Source organism: Idiotropiscis lumnitzeri, chromosome 12 (assembly GCF_059441095.1).
Source record: "Idiotropiscis lumnitzeri isolate Australia: NSW breed Sydney's pygmy pipehorse chromosome 12, RoL_Ilum_1.0, whole genome shotgun sequence".
Taxonomy (NCBI): Eukaryota; Metazoa; Chordata; class Actinopteri; order Syngnathiformes; family Syngnathidae; genus Idiotropiscis; species Idiotropiscis lumnitzeri.
In genome coordinates, this window is record NC_142402.1 from 7,250,478 (window position 1) to 7,274,846 (window position 24,369).

The 24,369-nt window shown below is 39.8% G+C and overlaps 1 protein-coding gene across 1 annotated transcript in view; it reads right to left on the reverse strand.

The window, feature by feature from the left end:
* The window catches only part of cdh24b (cadherin 24, type 2b), a 175,961-nt gene that overhangs the window by 94,922 nt on the left and 56,670 nt on the right, over nt 1-24,369 (reverse strand). Inside the window, exon 2 of the mRNA XM_088310657.1 lies at nt 11,113-12,899. Coding sequence (XP_088166783.1) covers nt 11,113-12,603 — 1,491 coding nt within the window. The 5' untranslated portion in view covers nt 12,604-12,899. The remainder of the gene's footprint in view (nt 1-11,112; nt 12,900-24,369) is intronic.

Below are 24,369 nucleotides of genomic sequence, written 5' to 3' on the forward strand. Positions count from 1 at the left end.
TGGAGTTCGCCAAATCTGCCATACTAATATAGTGCCTGCTTCATTTACATTGAAAACCAAACACTCATACTCAGTATATATCCAGGAATAACAAGGTACAAATTTATTTTCATCATACAAAAGCCACATCAAACAGCACGATCGTGTCATCATCTACCTGTACTTACAGAGTTGTCAGCTGAATTGGATCCCTTTTGCAGAGTTTTTTCACAACAAAAAGTTGATGCGCCTTTCCTATACGCTTCCTCTGATGATTACCGCATGATTCCCATCTCGGTCTCGGTACACGGGCTCAAATAAGCAAATCCAGCACCCTCCGCAATTTGTCGGTGACAAAATCAACTGGCACGGTGTGTTAGCAGGCAACTTGCTACTATTACTTCAATGCCGCATCCTGTCCGCAACTGGTCATTTTTCTGGACATGGCAGCAACTCTAATGTTGATTGATTATTCAGTTTAATTCAAGAGCATAATCTTATTCTAAATGTTTTCATCAGTGGCAGCATATATAATCTATTCTTGCATTGAAAACTTCTGTGTTGAGTTCCCTTTTAATAACCTTTAGCTTTAACAGCTAAAGTTTCCATTATTGCCTTCAACACACTTTGATTTTGACTCATAGTAAACAAAAAATTGGTTTGGACTACGCACATACACTAACATTTTACCAAAGTGGAATCATTTTCGAATTTAAAGTTGGCATGATGTATTTTTTCTTCTACGACTTGTGGGAGCAGATCCCAAAATATAGTTGTGAAAAAGCAAGCGCCCATAAAAACAATGAAAGCATCTTACTCGTGGCAGCATCGCTGTGTCTATTTGTCTCATGGAGACATCATCAAATACAACTTGTTTGCTCTCTAGCTGTTTCTATCTAGCTCACGACGCCCTTTAACTCCATGACTCACAGTGTCCTTCAAGCCATGGGGTAGAAGGGTGCCAAACAAAGCTCTCTTTTGACGGTGAGTAATCATGAGTTCAATTGCTTGGCATCCTTTTTCTTATTTATAGAAACAACATGCAACATCACAATCGTTGTAGACTGTGTAATGTAAACAATGTTAATTTAACCTTTGAAAGTCATGAGCGATTTGAGGTATATGGCCTTTCTGGCACATTTGATAACATACAACCAGTACATCACTCGAAGCGTCTTTTATTGTAGCTTAGTCTGTGAAGACAAAGCTCAACATGGAGAGCTTATGAAAGTGACTGATTTGCACCCAAATTGGAAGCAGAGACTGGTGGGACGCGATGGCCACAGTCTGCTTACTCTCACATATCCTTTCTATGACCATAGGCTTTAGTTGTCCGTGTATTTGTCTCTGAGTCATCTGTAACGTTTGGAGCAAGGGTGGGGGGCAAAGTCACTTGACTTGACTTTGACAGGATATTAATGAGACTTGACTAGACTTGAAACACATTACATGGAAAAGGTTTTGTGTTTCCAGTGTAACATTTTTATTTTAAGCAGGCCGTGCTATTTGCTTGTTTTTTTTTTTTTTTAAGAAAATAATTTCTTGTGTGGGGGGCACGGTGGACGACTGGTAAGCACGATAGCCTCTCAGCGCAGAGGTGCAGGGTTCAATTCCGGCTCCGGCCTTTCAGTGTGGAGTTTGCATGCTCTCCCCGTGCCTGCGTGGGTTTCCTCCGGGTACTCCGGTTTCCTCCCACATTCCAAAAAAATGCATGGCAGGTTGATTGGACACTCTAAATTGCCCCTAGGTATGAGTGTGAGCGCAAATGGATGTTCGTCTACGTGTGCACTGCGATTGGCTGGCGACCAGTTCAGGGTGTACCCCGCCTACTGCCCGATGACAGCTGGTATAGGCTCCAGCGCCCCCCAGTGGTTGAACCAGTGGTGACACCTCAATAGAGGACACTAGGGCGACACCCTCCCGCCCAGCTGAGTCAAAAAGGCAGAAAAATTAAATAATGAAATTGAAAATTAGATATGACAATAAAAATACTTCTGTATATACTGTATGCATGTCTTTTTATAGTTTGTTTGTAGTATAAAGTTATTGATAAGAAAAATTGGTTTGTCTATGTCTGACGTCTGAAACACCCCATTTAGCGTGCATCAAAAAGTTAAAAGTTTGACATGCAGTCGGCATACGTGCCAAGTACATGTTTTGGGCACCGTCGAGCGCTGAATACCACTGTCCGCAGCCAATAGAAACAGTGTTACTGTTAAACCGACATTTGTTCCAATTCCGCTCCTGCGAATTTGAGTGGCTCTTACTTTCGACAGGATCTTGCCCCAACTAATATGGTCGCCACATAGATGTGGTGCAATGGCGTGTGTAGAGATTTACTTTATTTTTTTTATAATGACAGTTTTCACCACATGCTTATGAAGTCAATTAAGCTGCTTTGTGGTTTAACTCAATTTCAACAACACCCCAGCAGAAAACATGAAGAATACTGTATCCAAATGTAAAATATTCACAAGTAAGAAAGAATCATGATCACAAGTCAGGGGGACGAGACCCTGTTTTTTCTGTGATCATGCACCAGTCAGCATCTGGGTCTCGAGATGTGCTTGTAAAAAGAAAATATTGCGCTGCGTCAGCCCCTTCACCCATCATCACCTTAACTTACGTGCTTTCCTCCATTCAAACGTAGCCCATTTGTGTATAGATGGTCTGGATTCGCAGTTTTTTCTCTCTTTTCATAATTCTTTCCTGCTCTCTTTGGTGTATCTTTCGCTGGCTTGCTTCAGACCATGGCAGACCATGCAAGTGATGTCTCACTGGTTCCCCTCCTTTTTTCTTAAAGATCTTTCTCCTTTGTAAGCAATTAACCCTTTGTGACCATGTACAGTACATTGGATTTTTCCCCTTACCCTTTGATATGTGCCTTTATGGTTGCTGGTCTACATTTAACCTCTTTCTGTTCTCTCTCCAATCATCCCCCTTTTTCCCATATTAACCCTTCTTCATCCTCTGGTAATGGTTTTCTCCTCTGAATCAAGTTATAACAACCATTCTCCCCCACCAAGCCACTACCAAACAGCATATAATCACGCTCTAATTGCTGTCACGCCTCCACTGTGCACAAACCTGGAGGCTATTTGATTTCTTCAGAGAGTGAGAATTGTGTTGAAACACAATTGTGTGCAAATGGGCTTGTTCTACTGTTAGATTATTGGATTGAGAAGCTGATTGCTAGGAGCTATAACTTTACAATACTTCGGGGCACACTTTTTACTTCTTTTTTCTATGCAAATCTAAAATCAACAGTTTTCAAAAATATGTTATTCATTGATTTTCTCCCCAAAAATATTTTTCTTCCTCCTTACATCATATGCAGTGACAGAACTAAAATTCACCCTGTTTATCTTGTGTTGAATCCATTTTTTATTTAAAATCATTTGTGTATGCAGCAGTGTCGGCACCAAATTACTGTGAAATAAGAAAAACTGTTCATTTGCATATGGTCCCGTCACATCCAGTCAAAGTACCGTGAGCACCACATACACTTGGTGGCAATACCAGATGCTAATTGAGCGGACTGCTTTCAAACTTCTCCAAAACATATATTTAGTAGTATACGACACTACTTTCTCCACTCTTCAAAAAGTGTTTTCAGACCACAGACGCAGTATGCTACATACAGTAAAAATAAATAAATAAATAAAGGCCCCCACTCTGATAGCTGCGTGCTGGTCAGTGAAATTCTTGGATTGAATAGAATTCAATGAGCACGCATGTACATGAGGCTCAGAATCTGTCTGCCTGTAGCCTGATCAAATCCACCCAAATCACATGAGCTGCACCACAGCCGCGTAACTTTCGACCAACTTTCTATCACCTCATTGTCTATCCTTAAGGACGCACCCTTGTTACACCGGAATGCGCAGCATGCCATAAAGCAGTGTGCAAAATTAATAAACAGGCCTTGCTTCTGCCCGAAAATCAGGATATGCCTGCATTTACATATGTAGGCTTGACAAAAAGAGAGAGAAATGAGAGAGAGAAAGAAACAGAGTGAGAGAGAGAGAGAGAGAGAAAATTTTCTCGCAATGTATGTGCATGCTTTCGTAGTAGATGGATTAGTCTAATAGCTGCTGACGCAAAAGTAATATTTACAATTACAGAGCAGCAGAATTTACCCCCTGCGGTGACCAAATGCCCCTCAATTGGATGTGCTGTGATTGGTCTTGAGCGTGTGTGTTAACCTCCACATATTTACACTGACCAAGTACAATCCATTCTACAAATTTGAAATCATACATGCAACTAATAGTTGCATTCATTAATTAATAATCATACTTGATACACGATACATGTTAATGGTAACCTTATTAATTACCAGAATGTGAAAATACACCGCTGTAACATATTAGCAGTTACAAAACTCTTCGATTGGGTTGCTCTCAACTTTACTCCTTCAATTTTCTCTCACAGCTCTCATTTACTACCCACTCTTTTCACCACAGAATGGGCTCATGTATTCATTGCACTTGTAATAGTGCTATAAAATTGAGTGCATTGATTGTGCTTTGATTGTATACATAAGGCTGGCATGCATTAACACCCAGCACGTTAAGAAAGGTTTCCTTAATTGAGGTGTGTCGACAGAAGCTGAGATGTGTGTTACTAAAGTTGACCCTGTTTTTTGGACGGAAAAACTGTAAAAGCAGTATCGTAGTATACCAAAAAATGTAAAGGTCCAAAGTGCTCCCTGCGTTCAACCATGGATTAAATATATGAATTGTGTATAGTACTCGTACATTTCACCACTCTGTCTTCACTAAGAAAGAGCATCAGAGGAAAACATACAAGCCAGCACTTAACTTTATGTGACAGCCTCTTTCACTTTATTGCATCACGTCGCCCCCCTCCTGAGTGCTTTCATAATATTATGAAAGTGCACATTGTACCTAGAGGTGCCACACATGGAGATCAGTGACTACGATTAAAAGGGTGACAAGGCAACAATATCAGTTTGAAATGGAGCAAAGAAAAAAAAATCTAACTTTTTAGGGATAGCTTGAAAATTGGTAGTGGCAGAAAGGTGAGACTGATATGACCTTTGACCTAACCTACCACCACCCATATCATATGCGATTATTCAAAGTGAATGAGGCTATACATATATATAAACTTACATATATACATATATAATCCCTACATTATCCTTGAGCTCGAAAAATATCCGTCACCCATTCAGTTTGTGCAAAGGGATGCATTGCATGCACAAGTCATGCAAGACTTTAGTCATTCAACCCCTTACTAGGCTGAACTTAAAATAGGATATATTAATTTAGTATATATATATATATATATATATATATATATATATATATATATATAAATAGAGAGAGAGAGATAGTAATAAATGGGCAAATTCTTCTCACAGAACAAAACACAGATGTGATGCTAAAGAAAGAACTGCTAAAGAAATAAGATGCCCACAAATGAGACACTTGTGACCGCCCTGCAAAAAATTACAGAACTGAGCAGCTCACCTGAAGAGGTGCACGAGAGAGGTTGAGGCCAGGAAAATGAATAGGATGTTCTCCAACAACCCAGTTAAGGTTTACTCACAAGGCCAAGGTAGCAAGGAAACAAACCCACCCAAGGCTGAAAAAAATCCATTCTGGAAGAGTATTTGGGAGAAGGGAGCATCACACAACAAACCAAAAAGCAGAGCAAAGACACATCCCAGAACAAGAACAAGCAGGTGAGCATTCGTCAGTGCATTACTCCGCCCGTGAGCTATTGTCATTAATTTAAGCCCGTCCATTTGGCCGAATCAGCCAAACGGCGTCATGAACGAACCGACAAATTTAGGCACAGGTGCTTCTACTCAAGCCGCAGGAAAACTAACTATTGAGTTGAAACACCTGTGGGTAAAGACAAACTGTGACAGTGTTTACTCACTGGACCCGGATTTGACACCTCAGTCAGATAGGAGGATTCGCACGTTAACCGTCGATATACTGTATGACATATGACATGTCCGGTGACTGACCATGCGAGAACTGTTTTCAGCTCCCAGAAATTGTTTGCAGAGCCTAACAACATGGGTGCATCATCATGCATCATGAGATAATTGTCGTGGATGAAAGACACAAGTCTCAGGATCTCGTCACAGTATCAAAATGCCATCAAGAAAATTCACCATTCATTTATGGCCATAACAAACTCCTTTACCATAACCTCACAGCCACCATCGGTCAATCGATCCACGACGTTGCTCACTCACACGACGACACATGCTGTCTGCCATCTGCCCTAAACAGTGAAAACCGGCATTCATCCATGAAGGGATCACCTTCGTGGATGATCCACCTGGATTATTTTGACAAAGGAGAAATGCTCACTAACGCAGATTTAGACTGACTTGAGTAGAGGGAATTGACCATCGCGCCCCATCCTGAAGAAAATACCACCAGGCCCCATTCGCCATAGATGCAGATTTTGTGCCAATACACCTAGAATTTCATAATCACTGTATTTTGATATTATCCATCCAATGATTATCCGAACCACTTATCCTCACATCATTTGCAAAACCTCACAACATTTTTGTCTTGCAAGTAACTTTGATTTCCACCCTAATTTGGAGACAAACAGAAACTCCATGGACACCGTAGATGCAAAATCCAATCTTAAATCTCCATTCATTCCACAGACGCTTCAATAAGTATGTTCAAGATAATGATTATGATAGCTGAGGTAGTCTTATCGCAGTGTTGCGGCATTGCATGGAATCAATAACTTGCTAGTTCCAATGCGTAAGCTTTCATCAAGGTCAAATAGAGTATGCTGTAAAGCAACCCCTACACATGTCAGTTGTGATGCAGACGCACTCCAAGAGAAGAAGTTAAGGCTAATCAGATATGAATGTTCTTCTTAAACCCATCCTTGCTCAGGCGCCTTTTGCCCTAACAGTAATTTTTTTTTTACCCAGCACAGCTGCTGCAATCACTTGAAACTCCATTGCAGACCGTGTGACATCATCAATTAAATTCACAATTATAGTGCAGAGAGGCGTCGGTGTGAGAAAATAAAGCATCATCTGTGAATGCACGAGAGTGTTAACATGATTCTGTGCATGTAGGGATTTGGGAGCACTTCTATGAGTGGAAGACACAAATTGAAAGTGTTGTTGTAGACTGGAAAAGTGAGTCGGACAATGTCAGTAATTGCTTATTTGCACCATTGTTGTGAACCTGGGTGCCTATCTTGAAGCAACATGTCACAGTAAACAAACACTTGATCCCTGAAGGACATATCAAGGGGTGCTTGGCAGGACATTTTATGATTTAGTGGCCGCCTATTTTCGTTTTAACATAAATTTTTTATTGTACTTTAAAACACAGTGAAAGCAGAGGAAGCGCCCTTTAAAATTTATGCTCAACGCTGTCACTGCTTCCACAAAGGTAGCCCTTAGATCATTTTCGGTTTAGTATGGAGCATTTGTCCTCTATTGACATCATAGATTATAGCCTTGGCTCCCATTTCCAGCTTTAGAGATTTATCCAAACCGAATTTTCTGGGATCACACAAAAACGCCGTAATTCAATGTTAGAGTGCAGATTTTCAAAAGGGTCCCACATAAAAATAGAATTACATCCTCTGCATACACAATAATTGTACTCGTGTATCATCCTCGGTGCAGTAAACTAAAGAGGCATGTGTATGAGTTACTAGCAATTGTTTGAGCTTTTCCTGCAAAGTTGACTTTCTCACGCTCACCATCTCTCCATTAAATCATAATCAGGTCCCTAATAGGGTGAAGACAAGGCACCGCGTTCACATTTATCTCCTTACCTATAGTGCTGGCCTACACGGATGCAGATCAGGAGATTAAAAATTCATAATCATAATAGGATTTCTAAGAGCATTATTCTCTCTTGTGTGCCGTCACTGTCTAATACAACTGGGTCTAATCGTATGCATTTCCAGCCCAGAATACTCACATAATAGTGATCTGGGTGTACTCCAAATGTCAGCATCATAATATGGGCATGAGCATGTGGTCTGGCTTTGTTCCCTCCTTGAGTAACGTAAAATGCGCGGAAATACATTCATAGGGCAGACAAATGGTTTTACAGGCACGGTGAACTGGAAAAGTTTTTACTAGTGATTGCATCTTTTTCATAATGTGTAGTTCAGAGATTCATACTGTCAATTCAAAGTGTCCAATCAATATTTTTGTTGTTGTCTTTTTAACTTCAACCATTGTACTTCGAAAGATGATGAAACTGAACTTGGAAAGAAAATCCCATCAACTCATGAATATAAAAGCCACGGCCTTTTGGCAATCTTTATATTGAGTTACATATACGCTTTAGTTAAAAGGATGAGTCTAGTTGGATGAGATAGTGTTCATATCGGTATACCATACATTCTGGCATTTAAAATCCTAAATGAGGTTCCCCGGGAGAGCTGTGCAAGTGTTTGAGTGTCTGCCTTTTTGCTCTTGCGCCGCTCTTCCAACCTTTTAATGAATCTTTGATCTACAGATCAACCCAGTTTGGATATTTCAACCATCAATTCCATCCAACCGTCACATGGAGTAAATTCCTACTGCGAAGTTCAAAACAGCCTATGGCAGTTAGACGGGGGCTCATTATTATTCATTTGTTCAGTAAAATAGCCACAGAGGCTTACAAATGAGCTCATCTACTGTACTGCAACTGGGCACTGAGACAGTTGTAGGATATCAAAGTAGGAAATCTGCTGTACCCTTTGTCCAGTTGTCATGACCTCATTGTCATTCTGTGACTCCCTCATTAATGCGGGAGTGTATTAGGAGAATGACACAGGAGAATAAAATGACTGATCCATTGTTTGTTGTGCTGAGAATGTAGAGATAAGTCCTGTTATACTAAGGGCCCTTCTTTAGTCTCGGGTAGTGTGTTGGGGGCGTGTTGCGCCAGTCTGCCCGTTGCGCCCCCAACACTCCTGATAAAGTAGTGACAGAAAGTAGTCTGTGCCAGGCGTAAAAACAGGTGCATCATCTTTTTCATGCCGGGGCAATAGTACAGTTCAGTAAGTTTGGGAATTTGGTAGATGTGTTAAGCCTCACTGGCCGTTTGTGCCTTGCCACCCCTGGCGCATCTCGCAATTTACTGTCAAAAAGCAGTCACAATATAAAATTGGCTAAGAGGTGGTAAATTTTGCAGTGCAGAGGGTCAATCACGATTGGTGTATTTAATTGAGTCACAGGCAGACAGATTAGGTGCTGCGTGGACCTGCGTGGTGGACCTCATGGGATTTCTTCCATGAATATAACACCAGCGTGAGAATATCTCTCTAAATCAGAGGTATTCAATTAAAAGTCACAGAGGTCCACGACGAAGATTTCTCCCAATTAAAAGGTCAGAACCAAAGTCCAACTTCCCGAAATGTCTAGCATATGTTGACATTTTTATATAGTTTCAATATTTAGTCATTTTCAACAGAGCGCACTTATATACTAAATATTTAGCAATGTTCCCATTAAACACCTTTGCCAGTCAAACAAATATAAGGCGTTTATTTCACATTCAAGAAAATGTGGCTCCAAGAATTTAAGGGTGCCACTTCCAGAAAAAAAACAGTAAAATATCTCCTGCAGAATTATATCACGTGCTAAGCATTGAGTTAACATCTTTTACCTTTTTTTTAAAATCAAAGAGTTATCAGCCTAAAAAAAACGGAAAGCCTAATTATCCGAGTAAACCAGTCAACATGTTCAGTACACAATCAATAAAAATGGCTGTCCTCATAAAAAACTCATTCAAAATGAGCTCTGACACCACTTTTTCTTTTGAATATTTTTTTTAACTTCTCTTAATGAGAAAAATGAGTTTGTGACTGCCCTGCCAGTAACTTAAATCTGGGTTGGAACGGAGTCTGGGCCATTGGGATTTGGTAGATTATTTCACACATCTGGGCTTTGTGTTTTCCTTTAAATAATGTTTGTGCAACCACATTTAAGCACTCCTTCACAACTTCCCCATCACTTGAACGTTTTTTTATGTTTCCCCAAAAAAGATTTAATTGGCTCAAATCAGTGACGCCTTTTCCGTATTAACTAGAATTGCTGCGCCAACGTTTGCGAATGTGCCCTGAAAAAAATTCATCATAGATTGGCCATGGGTCCGGTCCGAACCGGACCGCGGTCCGCCATTTGGTGATGCCTGCTCTAAATCATTGTAGAAATCAATTCATTGAACGAATTATAATCATTATCCTCTTAAAAATATTTAATAGCGCCGCTGTCACAATGAGGAGGGAGAGTCACAGACGGATGCACGATCGGGAGGTGCAAGGTGGTATCCACACATGGCGACTACATAAGGGGAGATATTGCAGTTGAAGTACCAATGCCATGCACGATCTCCAGCGAGTGTAATTTCTGTTTCGTGAGCTCCATACTACCCGGATTTTGACGCAAATAATGGATAACGCACCGATTGGCTGGGAAAACACTACATTCCATCACACAATGGCACACACAGGAGGTTACCTCATGACACAAAATTTTACCGGCGCAAAGTCTAGCAAAATACCTAAAGGAAGAAAACTCCACCCACGCGCACAGTTAGACTGCACTTTGTGCTAACTTGCGCCTGGAACGAAAATAGGGCCCTAAGTGTAAATCATTCCCAATGAAACAGCATTACTGGCACCTGTGATCATGAGAGACTTGAACTGATATGGAGGGAAATGAAGGAACACTCCTGCGTTCTGCCTCGGGGTGTCGATCAATGTCACGAGAGAGGAAGTAAGGCTATTAATTCCTGTGGTTATGTTAATCCCCAAAGGCAGGAGCTGATTGCAACTGATCATGACTAGCTCCTTGGTCAGATAGAATCTTGGGAGTTTGTTGCACCTCAGTTAACCATTGATTCGTTGAAGGTTTTTCAGCTTCCTCCTAGGCACAATATTACACTGGAGCAACGTTAATCAATTGCAATTGCAAGTTTATAACAATGTATTAAAAAACTGCTAGTTGGATCATGTGTTAGATAAGCACCGGAGGGGACCTAAGGTTAAATGTTCCATGTAAGGTGCTTGTAATACAAACATGATTTATACATAAATAAAATATTCATAGACAAATCATCCCATGTAAATGATGAATAAATTGTTAATTTTACTTACCCGGCCAATAAGCACAGGTTCAGGTCCAGCGTACTCTTCAATCACAAAGAACTGGTTCCAGATCCAGCTTCTCCTGCTGCGAGAGCGTGATCTCTTCGCTTCCGAGGGATCACCAGCTTCGTCCTCTGGCTCTGCTTCCTCAAACACAAGGCCGCTATCATTGTCTGGATCATGCACCTGCACCTCGGCACTTTTGGTTGGGTGGCTCCATTCTGGAGCTGGATGGAGCCTCAGGACATGGCTGCTGTTGACAAGTTTTCTGTCTTCATCTATTGAGTCGTGAGCTGTGCTGAGCTCTGTTTGAGCAGTGTTAAGTGACTCTGTTAATAGGTCTCTACGGGAATCTGCTGTTCTGTTTCCAGGTCGTACTCCCTGGGGTTGTATTATCAGCGCAGATGGAGCTGAGCCATTTATTTCAGAGGGAACATACAGAGGGAAATGTTTTGTCCATTGAAGAGGGGATTCTGTTTGGTTGATCGGTACTTCTTTGGTCAAGCTGAGACGTACTTTTCCTTGAAGCATGGTCATTAATAGAGCATGTTTTTTCTTGCTATCGCCACCATCTGAAACTTGCTCCAAAAGGTCTCGCCCTTTACTTAAACCTGGGCCATTCACCATTGAATTATTATGGGTGTCAGGAGTCTGATCCCGATTAAGATTTGGAGTACTGACTGGATTTAGAAATGGAAACGCAGTCTGATTATCAACTCCAGCATGTGACTGAGTGATGGATGGATCTTGTCTTGACATTTTCAGCACCTCTAACTGTCTGTGATCAACGTCAATCAAATCTCTCTTTCTGCTTCGGCTAACCTTACTCGGAAAGTTCAGAATGGGAACATTCTGCATTTGGGAATTAACTATCCTTACAAGGTTCTCTTTTGACAGCACTTTCAGAACCTCATAACTTCCACTGAGGTTGAGTTTTCGGTTTGATTCAATGTTTACTCCCTTTCCTGGCACACCGGTTGCATGGACACTGAAATCAGGTCTGCCTTTGGCTTTTGAACTCAATCTTATGTGGGATTTATTAGAATGTAAATCAAGTTTATGGTACAATGTGATTGCTTTTCCCATTTTAATCTCAAGATTCTTAGTATTGTTCTTCATTTTCTTTATATCCTGACTTAAATCCTTGCGCAGAGTCACCTCTTTTTTATTGACAGACTCCACCTCACGCTTAGGCTTGACAGCTAGCCTCCCTTTGATGGCAGCAGATGGAGTGCCGTGATTGGGTACTGCTTTGGTGTAAGAGAGTGGACCAGTGTCACCTGCTTGTGCATGATTTATCAGATTTCTAAGAGTCACCACAGGCATTACATTTGTGTCCATGCTTCCTTCCCACTGGTCTGGAGCTCTGCTCTCCTCTATTTTCATCATGTGTGAGCCACCTACTCCTCTCATTCGCACAACCTTGCTGACCAAGGCCCCTCCGCACAGTCCGACCCACAGGCAGATGGAAACCAACAGGAGCAGATTTCTTGTAATCATCTTGTCTCGTAGCGAGATGTCCTAATTGGAGCAGAGTTTGCTGTGAGGCAGACCTTGTTTTGCAGCTGTCTTCATTCTTTCTGTTGATTTCCCTGTTTTCATGCCCCACCTGTCACTCTTTCAATCTATGCCCTTCACTGAGCTGGAGGACAGGTATCACTCCCTCCTTTCTTCCCTCTTTTCCTCTACGCTACTTAATATGTCCGTCTCCTGGTCTGGCTCAGCTGTTTTGATTTGTTTTATTCAACTCCTCCTGCAGTGATCCTCATTCAGTTTTCAAAAGATGGTTGAACATCCTGAGAGAAAAAAAAATAAAGATAATGGAGTTAAAACTTTAATCATGCACTAGGTTAATTAAAAGTGGAGTTTCATAGACAGGTAAGGACACGCAAAGACAAGAGGGTATGACAGGCAAAGACAAGAGGGTATGACAGATCCATTAACGGAGTAGCGATCACATTTCAGAAGCACAAAGGCATGACTAGACCCAGAACATATCACTTTATGATACTATAATGACACAAGTATTATTTCTCACATCTATAAGATGCACGGGAACTAAATCATCCATAGCTCTTCTGTTTTACATTGCTGTGCAATAGATGTCATGGATTTCCAAAGTGCTCTCAACATTTCATAAAATAAATGCATGTCAAGGATTTCTGACTGTATTACACACATTGCCAAACGATTTTCATTTCCTTTTCATGCTTAATTAATTAGCAGGATTAACATTGTACTTTGATCAGTCACTTAGTAAGTCAATAGAGATGGAAGCCATTGATGCAGAGGCACTTTTGTGTCGCTGTCAGGGACTTTGACTCACTCGTTCACCATATCTCGCTCATAATATGAGCTCCACAGAGAAATCTTATATCAAATCAAAATGTCACGCATCAATCCGTCTTCTTGATTTGTGATATAAAAAAAAGGCAAGAGGGGATACTTCAGTAAGATCTGCTTATGAATTTGATAAATCATAATCTGCAAGGTAATGTGCCAGATTACCTTCACATGAAAATATTCATGGTTGATAAGATCAGTCAAAAGGTATTTTAAAGGGACAACCACACACGATGAGAGGTTAAACTTTTTTTCTTTTTAGATGTCAGGATGGGCGCTTGTACTGGTAGAATGAAGTTGTAAGGTTGCTACCCTGGCAGAACATCCTTCCACAGTAATGATTTTACAATGCATAATCCAGATCATTGTTGGACAATTGCGGTCTAGAAATTCCTAATCCCATTTAATTACGTGGGAAATCTTCCTTCCATGAATTGTTTATTGATAAAAATAATTTAAAAAATAATTAAAAAATACGTATAACACTTTTACATATGAGTCAAAATGTTCTCCTTAAAATATATCAAATTACTTTTTGTTTAGAAAAATGATACATACTTCCATAAATTAACTTTGGAGTTGCTTTATAATTTCCATGGATTTATTTGAACAACCAAGACAAAACAGTTTGAAAAAAAGACGCATAGACAAAACTCAGGCGGAACACACGAGGGCAGCCAGTGAGCTGGTGGCCTGAATACGTGATGGCAAATGATAGATTAGACACTTAACAGACACAAGGGAATTTGTTTTCTGTAAGAAAACATAAATCAAGGTAACTAAATCAAGCCATGAATTAAACTAACCAAAATGAACAATAGGACCACATGGAGAACTAAAAGGTCACAGTATTTGAAGCCTAAAGAATAAACAACCAAACATAATCTATTTTTCAAATGTTTTCAGTATGTGTAGCTTGTAACAACTGTTCGCCAACCAGCCTGATCACAATAGTGAGTATTTACAGAAACATCCATCCCTTTTCTAAACCATGTCACAATAGCGCTTGAGACTAACACAGTTCACTTCTGGAAAAGGTCAACAATTGTAGTCAATTGAAAGGTGATGAACAAGGCATTGCCTGGAATTCGATCCCATACCTGCTGCAAGAATGGCAAATGCAGTTCCAACCAGAAGTCTCAAAGTTTAGAAAAAGACTGATGCACTTTTTATCAATGGCGACAAGTGATTTAGGCAAAGGATGGCAGGTTGGATGTTTTGGCATTTGCGGCTCGTGATGGGCTAATTGCCATCATTTCCATTAGTTACTAGCGCACATTCAAAATCAAGCATTTGTTTGCATCTGACGGAGTGTAGTCCATTTCTGGGTCCATCATTTATCTGTTCGATAGTCAAATATAAGTGCAATGGGAGTATGCAGACATCATACTGCTGTGGGGAAAAAAATGCATCTGTATCCTAAAAATGAATGTGCCCAACTTCTGAATGGCTTTGGGGAAATTGTAGTCCACTATCCAACAACTCAGGAGGGGGAAGCAGTGTGAATACTAAGGGACAGGGCACTCCTGACCTCGACACGAGATGTTGTGAGTCGATATGGAGAAGGCTTCAAAGTTCTCAATTCGAAGTGACTGCCCTTCCTATGAGGAAGCTGAGTGTGGGGACTCTGAGACGGGCTCTCCTATTTCAAGGGTTGAGGTTGTTCAAAAGCTCTGTGTGGCAGGGCCCCGGGGATGGATGACATCATCCCACAGTCTCTCAAGTCTCTGGATGCAGTGGGGCTGTCCTGGTTGACATGCCTGCAACATCATGTGGAGACAGTGCCTTTGGTTTGGCAGACCGGGCGAGTGGTCCCCTTTAACAAGTAACGGGACCAGAAGGTGTTTACCAATTGAATCCATCCTTCTTATCGTAACAAGGGTCTCAGCTGTGACGAAGCCCATCATAGGTGAGATGAGAGCAAGAGCCGGAGTACGCCCTGCACTGGAAACATGACAATCTCATAGAGAGTGATAGCATTGACAAATGAATTCCTTTTCACACACACACCTACACGCACACACACACCACCACGCCGAATACAGTAGACCCGCTGCAGATTTTATTAATAGTTTTTGTTATTAATGGTTAATGCTGCAGAACTGCATGAGGTCACAGTTCGTTTGATTTTGTCTGATTCGCGAAGCAGTATTATTAACTGCATTTATTGAACTTCATATTCTCTGGATTGCTCTACAGGGCCTGTATTTGATTTCCGGATGGTTGTTTGATTAATACATTTTCTAAAATGGTTTCTTCTGTTGTTTTGTCTTTATTACACATCATTTGTAGAAATATTTCTTCAATTGTGCACCCGAAAAATACCCCTTATGAAACAAATAAAATATTAAAACGAATAAAATCTTAGCTAAAACTAAGCATTAACGATAACTAATGAAAACTATTAAATTAGCTTAAAAAATACTTAAAACAAGCTGAGTTTGGACAACTAAAGTCTAATTGAAAAATAACAAAACTATTATAACCCTGCTGGGAAGCTGAACTTTTGATTGTGGCAGCAACTGCGCGAGAGCCAGAACAATACCAGTGGCCGCATTTCTGAAATAATTTCCACAATTTATTGATCATAATCAACTATCACTGTCTATACGCATTCGGCACCTCAGTGCATATGCACCATCAGCAATGTGCGAGATTACACAAAACCTGCATGAAGAACTGTGTGAATCAAAGAGGCAGCATAAGCAAGATTTTAGAAGATACCCGATTGGAGAGATTAGATAACTTGGGCGAATCCTTCCTTGGCATTGAGAACCCAAACTCCTGCCAAGTAAATTCTAATAGTTCCATAGTGCAGGCATTTGGTTTCACATCAGAAGCACAATTTCCATCCAAGCCTGCGCATTATGTTTTGCTGGTGACAATTCTTCTCTTTGGCAATGTCAGATCCAGTCAGCAATTCACAGGGCATGCATGAAGTTAGCGTGCAGCTGGGAGGAATATTCGGCACCCTTTTTCCACACTTGTACTCATCTGCCGCTTTACTGCTCTCAACAAACTTATGATCAACTGAACAGGAACGAAAAGATGATCCATTCCTCCCCGTTTTCCGTGTTCTCTCATCCCACATCTCCCACCAACCATCTGTCTCCCTCTCAGCCCATCTATGTCCTTATCTGGCTGCTCTTTAACTCGCTTTTGTTTTACCACCCTGTCCTCTTGCCTGCTTGCTCGTCTCTCTCTCATCTGTGTCAATCACCAGGCTGTCAGCGTGTCCCTCACCCTTTGAGCGCTGACGCTTCGATCAATCAGCCAATATCATTCCTGGGCCTTTGCAACATTGGAAGTGACAGGAGTCTCGCCTCTCGACAACAAGGCTACCGCCACATAATTCCGCATATAAATCTGTTGGAAAACCAGCATAAAGAATACAAGTACTATGGACACCAAAGTAACTGCAAAATGTCATCAATATTTGACAGAATATAATCATCACAGGAGCCTTTACATAGGTCATGAGTCAAATTTGGATGCGTGTTATCTCCATTGTACAGCATGAGGTGCTGATCAGGGTGAATTCAATGACAGAGCCCTTCTCCGTCCCAGAGGAACTTATCAGCTGGGATTTTGATGGCCAGGCAATCATTGCTACGGGCACCTTGTTAACAAGCCTAGGGCAGGTGCTGGGATGTAGGGCAGCATATCAACATGGCACAGCTGAGCACCAATTTAAGTGGAAGGCCATTTCCTTGTTTGGTTTTACCATTACATCAAATCAGCAATATCATTGTGATTCTTTAAAAAAAAGATATTTTACTTACATGCAAATAAATGTCTTAGTTATTTGTCTATATTGTTATATAGTGGAGGAAAAAACACAAAGGTCATTCTTCCATTTTCTATTCTGCTTCTGAGAATAAGACATGCAGAAAATGCATGGAGGGGTGCATGTGTGTTGGAGCCAATCCCAGCTGACTTTGGAAGAGATGCAAGCACACCTTTGATTAGTCGCCAGCCAATCACACGGCACATATAGACAAACATCCATTCACACCGAAGGACAATTTAGAGCATGGATGGGCAACTGGCAAAAATGCAGGGGTCAACTGTAGTTTTAAGTTCATCATTAGATGGCAAACACGTCATGTCTTGTACGGCCCTATGCTACAATGTGAGTAGGCCTAATATTTTTGGTAGATTTTGAATGATTTGCAGGGCAAGCATAATAGTATAATATACACTTTTTGAGTGAGTTGAAATTTATGAAAAAATTATCAATGTTGATTTCTTGTTAAGCAGTTTGGTGCTGTCCTTGAAAGGTACTTTTGATGCAAGAGAGCCCTATGCACTGGGGAAAAAACAGAGTATGTGGTTATTTGTAATATGCTCCAAACTCTTTTCTTTTGTGTTCGGAGAGTGGATTTATTATACATGCAGTAAAAATGTATTATCAAAATGAAAAAATATATTGACAGCATGTGTTTTGCATATAGGCACATATTTTGTCCATTTTAAAAATATATTTTCTGCCATACATCTGGTCAGGACGTTGCCCATCCCTGATTTTGATTCTTAAATGAAACTGTTTTGGGAATGTGGGAAGAAATAGAAATACTCAGAAAAAACACAAGGAGAATATGCCAACTCCACAAAGGAAAGCAAGGGCCCTAATTCAAAACCCCAACCTAAGAACTGTGAGGCGCATGTACTCATAACTTGTGCCATATATTCCGAGGTCTTAAACAATCCATCACACTGACTGGCATGGATGCCATCATGGACCTGAAATTCATGTCAATGTGCCATATTTTCCGGACGAAAAGCCGCTACTTTTTTTTTTACTAGATTTTGAACCACCCGGCTCATACAACGGTGCGGCTTGTCGGTGGATTTTTCTTTCACCGGTAGGGGCGCTGTATAGTTCAGAAAGTACGCTAAAGAAATCTCTATTTTTTTTTTTCTCTCGGATCTGCTCCGTTTTAATTAGCAAAGTTGTTGCCGTGTTAAAAGGCACTGTTTTAAGAATTTGTTCATGTACCTTTATGTGAATTCAAAGTACAAAATTGTTCTGTACATGCAGTATACAACTAATTTAAAAAACTAAAAAAAAAAGAAAAATGCAGTTTATAGTCTAGTGCGGCTTATAGTCCATAAAGTACGGTAATTCACATTTAAAGCAGCAAGAGAAACATTTTGCTTGTTTGTAAGTGCACTCACGTGTTTGAGTCTGAGTTAAAGTCTGAGTTAAAGTAGAGTTGTTTCATCTTATGTTATCTTTATTGTTAACTTGGTTATTCAGTTTATATGATAACATTTGGAATATTAAAAATGAGATGTTTGACTTGAAACTGGGTATGAGGCTGTATGCTGTAATCCACATTATGTGGAATTTGTCGTGAAAACTAAGACGATGTTTTTGTTTATCTACACGTTATTAATTGTTGTTTGACCCTGGAACAGATGATTACAACAGAAACCTGTGTTGGTACACTCCAGAACCTTTTTAAGACATACTTTTTCCAAGAGCTTTCTATCGGTCTCAGGTGATCTGGTTTCCACCTATTAGTTGGTAATAAGAGAACCAAAACCCACAGTGAGGCAGTTTTCTGATATTACAGCCTACGTGAGTGGAACAGCCTCTCTGAAGACCCGAGTGCTGCTCAGAACATTAATATTAGATTTTTAAACGCAAACTCTTTGTGGTCTGGCTTTTTAGTTACATTTAAATGCACAAGTGACACTGCATATGATATAGTCTCTCTTTTAAACATTACCAATTGCTTTATTCCATTCTTCTCATCCAGTGTTTGTTTTATTGAATTGCATTTCTTTAGTAATATATCTAATAGTGTGTAATATATCTAATAATAGTAAAGATTTTTGTTCTGCTGTATATGTTTCAGTTTGTTTGGCCTTACTCTCGATCCATCATTCTTTACTTTTATTATTAGGAAAATACTGTCTTAATTAACATTGTTCATATTGCTTTTATCAAATGTGCATCTATCAAAATATCACAGAGCATTAGTAGTTTAATTTACAATTGTTATTATTTTACAAGCAGCACAAGCACTGTGGAACAGATTGTGTTCAATGTCTAAATTAACACTGTAATATTATTCCCATGGGTACCGGGTCCGACAGGATACCACAGTAAGAGAAGATAATTAGGTGCTCATATTTCCCATTTTATTTATTTTTTGATATAGTGTAAGGCTTAAAACGCTGATCTTATGCTCATAGAAATGCAAATAACCAAGCTGAGATTTTGCTTGTTATAGCACATGTAGTGCCATGAATTCAAGTAAATAAACGTGACAGTCATTGGAAACACCAGGGGACACTTTTTAAATGAGAGTTGTACAAAATGTGTTGCTCAGGTCTTTTCCTTTTTTTTTCCGAGATGCGCATTATTGCATATCTCTGTAAGAACAGTATATCTGCAACAGTTCTCTCAGTGACTTGATTAATTGGTGCCATAAATATCTTAATTAAATTTCCACTACCAGTCCCAGCCCACTTTAAACGCAAATGATCAGAGGGTGTGTTAGCATTGGAGGCAGATCCTTAGCATTGATTGTTGCCTGTCACCTGACTAACGAGAGTGGAAATTGTAATTACGATTTGCTTCCTTGCTCACTGTCAATCCTCTTTTAGTATCGCTAACATTCCTGTCACACGCGGGGAACACTGACATTGTAGGATACCCACACGCAGCCATTCCGTGACAATAAACAAGCCCAAAAAATACATCCTGTACTTTTCTACTTACATGCTTACACTTAAAGAATGTGATGCTCAAAGACTACTATCATCCAAGCACTGAAATACGCATTTATTTTTGAAAAGGCTCAGAATAAACTGAATCCCCCCCACCCCCACCCCCCCCAAAAAAAAAATCCCCAAACAAACCAAAATCCTTCAGGCTGCTTGGGAAAGTAAAGAAATCCCAGGGGGTTGCCTCTCAGGACTCAGAGACGTCAAAGAGAAAACTGAAGTCTGCTCACACACAAGAAAAGCTGGACCTCAAAAGAATTATGTATGGCTCTACAAGGGCAAGCACCAGCAAAAACGATGGTGGGGGGGGAGTATTGATGTTCTGATGCAGAAGGTGCGCGGTGTTGACGAGTCTAAGTGGGAGGCGTGAGGCCCTCGTTCGAAGAGCAACTCGGTGTGTTTAAGTGCAAAGCACCGTGCAGCATCATCGGCCTTGCCTCGAACGTTTGCAGATAAAAGTAAGGAAAAAACAGCAGGTGCTCATTCTTTTCTTGAATGCATAAACACCTGATTCAAAAATGTCACGGCCTTGGCTTCATCTCAGCCGTACTGACTGACCGACAGCAGGTGCTCTCCTCATGCCCCCTGGGAGAGAAGATCGTGCAAAATATTATATTTAGTAAACCGTATGACGTTACCATCTGTAGTACTAAAACCGTCGAGTGCTTTAGAGCCATAAATTTTTTTTTTAACATTCACATTTGGGATTAAATCATTGTGCGCAGTGCAGACGTCCATTAGACCTCCACAATTGAAGAAACTCCATTATTGGTCAGAACTTTGCCGCTATAATGTCTTCCACTTTCTTCTTTACAAGATTTGGAGGGTGTCCATTTGTCCAGGAAATTCTAAATAAATGTTGAGGTCAAGGGTCACAGATGATAAGAGTGCGTTACTCACAATCTGTATTGCAGTTCATCTCATTTCATTGGTGTTTTATGGAGAGACTTTTCCACACTTTGACAATTAATTTAATAAATTAGTTTTCAGCCCAAGCATTCACAATGCCAACATATGAGCCCAAAATCAATGTATCATTTTTTTCTCCAGTACCAATTCAAAATTTGTTATCACCTAATTCACTTATGCAAGACAAAAGTTCAACTTTGGCTATTACTGGACTTGTTTGAAGTTGGATGTAACAGTCTCTTAGCCTCAATTTCAAGCTCCTCTCCCACCTCCGCTGCTTCTCTATCTTAGGTTACACTGTAGAAAGTGAGAGGTGCAATAAAAATCTCATAAATCTTGACAGGAGACAGTGCCGAGAACCACAATGCCAGTGGGTCGTGACAGAGACAACATTTGTGGCCCATATTTTACTGCCTTGGCACGAGTTCAAGTAGTTCTCAGTCTGCTTTGTGTGCTTGTAACATCCAATGCAGACACGCTGTGTGGATACACCAACTCTGACCCAGTGATGGCTTGTAATTTAAAGCTTCATTTGGCTCATAAATTGCATTTACATAATGCAAATAATCAGACCGCATGATGTTATTAAAAGAACATTAAACATATAATAATAATAACAGGAGTTATCAAACCTTTTGTCCACTATTTTGAAGCTGAAGCATTTTCCTACAAAAATATATACGAAGATCTCAGTGATTCCAAACACGAAAATGGTGCAGCAATTAGTTTGCATGTGAACCTCATTCTCTTTCCAAAAAGACTGTGTTCTCCAATCTCTGTGTAATTTACACATCTTTGACATCAAGGAGTCACCGTGCATGTCCTCAATGCAGCATAATGTTGGGCCTCATGTTAAATAAAAAAAAAAAATGTTCTTTAGATCTGGAGTTGTTCCATCAGTCATTACGAACTTCAATTAAAATAAAATAAAACGTGAAAAGGTTGACTTGCAAATTAAACATTCCAAATTCCCAACATTGTTTAAAAGAAGACCATCTATCCATTTTCAATGCCTCCATGTTGTCCACGGGGACGGGGAAACCTAACCAGTTCACTATCACACCTAAGGGCCATTCATTCTTCTCTCAACCAAGCATGCGTGACTCCGAATGTACTTGTAAGGTAGTAGGAGTACAACACCTGGAGAACCCAAGCAAAGCAAAGACAGAACTTTAAAACTCTGGATTTGAACTTTTAAGAGTCAGTGCCTCTCAAACACTTTGCAAATATATGATCATTTTCAATGTTAATTGAGGCTCTAAATGGTATTGATCTAACAATATTTTTTTTATTATTGGGGAGCACAACCCTGCATCAAATTGAGAAGTGTCTGTAACATTTGTTCCTCTAACATTCTGCCAATTTTATGAGAGCAGTTAGCATAATTATCGCTTTTTTTGGAGCACATAAAAGCCTTGCTGATTACTGTATTTCAGCAAGATTATACCCAGTACAACAATGCCACATTGTGTTTGAGCCTCGTGATGACTTGGTTTCTAGTTTATTTACATTTAAGTTTCTTTCACTTCTGCCTTCCTGCACACAGTGCACAGTGTGTATTATCCGCCATCTGTCTTTTTTTGGTCAGTGTTACAGCCTTATTGAATGGAATAGATGTCAATCATTATAAGAGAACAGCTATGATTGGGTGTTATGTTAGTCACTTGTGTTTATAAATGTTAAATATTACATACTGCACTGTTCGAGACGGTTTACGTGCTTACAGTAGCACATAACGGCTGGCAAATAAATTGTGTTCATTGTCGTTTAAGTTTTAGGGCCAGCCATTGAAGGAGGGCTGAAAGTGCCATGTTTAGTTTTAGCTCCTGGTTTTTTATTTTAATCTGTGGCTATAAACACAAAATGGAATTTGTGATTTTGTGGACAAAGGAAAATAATAATTCTGCTTCACTTATGCCCCCTCAACTTTATTTCTAGTGCTGTACACAGCACAATAACTACAAGAAAATAAATGATAAAGAAATGTTTTCGAATTAAAATAAACAAAAGATCCCTGTGTATTGGCATTTATCATACAGGAGATGTTTTGTTTCTTCCTTGTTGTTAAATCCACATGTTGTGTGAAGCCTTCTGTTTAGTAGATAAGCGAGAGGAGCAAGATTGAAGTCTCCAAGCCCAGTATGAGGGCGCTAGGATCACACACGTCTGTGGCCAGGATGCTGACATTGTAATCCCGCGAACACAGTGTGCAGGACGTCGCTCATGTTAGCTACATGCTGAGTTTGAATGTAAACAAACAACTGCAGTTTTCTAACAGCCGTTAACAAGTAAATAACAGAGATGCTTCAATCCCACTAGCCCATTTAGTTCTCTTTTTCACGCCACTTCACTTTGTTGCCGGCTGTTTCTCTCTATATCTCCTATGGTGTATTCTTTGCCGAGTGAAGATGGTCCCTCGAGCTGGGTCCATGCCTGGGCAAAGCTCTTCACTGTTATATCATTGTAGACAAATGGCAAATGACCAGAAGTGCTGATAATCACCACTCAATAAAATTCAACGGCCCAAATGCTGAAACAATGCAAAGGGTCCGACAAGTTTAAAAAAAAATGTTAAAAAGGCTAATAAAAGAGAGGTAACGGAACTTTTGTAGACAGGTTGCTGGCGAAGGTGCACAACAAAACACTGAACGCTGATATTTTATGCGAAAGAATGTCACAGCCAAAATGCTGAAATTGTCAAACAAACTAAAATAAACGGCAGAAAACAAAAAATCATTAAAAAAAAAAACACACGCTAATCTGTTATACAGGTAATATGTTGTAGTAAAGTCTTCCATTGTGATAAAATAATGCATTTGTTGTGTAACTAATTACTGTCAAATAACAGTAAGTGGTCATTTAAAATACATTATATTTTGCCAGTAACTTAAGCAACGCGGGTTATGAAATAATAATTAATAATAAAATACTTAAACACCACGTTTGATGCAGTGTGAGACTGCAAAGTATAAGCACAAGAATAGCCGAGTCATTAAATTACCAGAACATTTTTTTAATAAGTAAAAGGTTGTTTTTTGTTTGTTTTTTTAAATTATTTTTTATTATTATTATGTATAGGTAAATATAAAGGTATTTCATTTCAAAACAGTTCTGGACAAAACCATTTTTATTAGTCCGGAAAGAGATTCTTGAATTGAATAACTTAATAAGGTATTCAAAAACACTTATACTTACTGATAAAAAAAAAACCTTACATTGCTCCATCATACAGCTATTGCAAATTATTATAGTGTTCCTGAACAACATGTCTTCAAC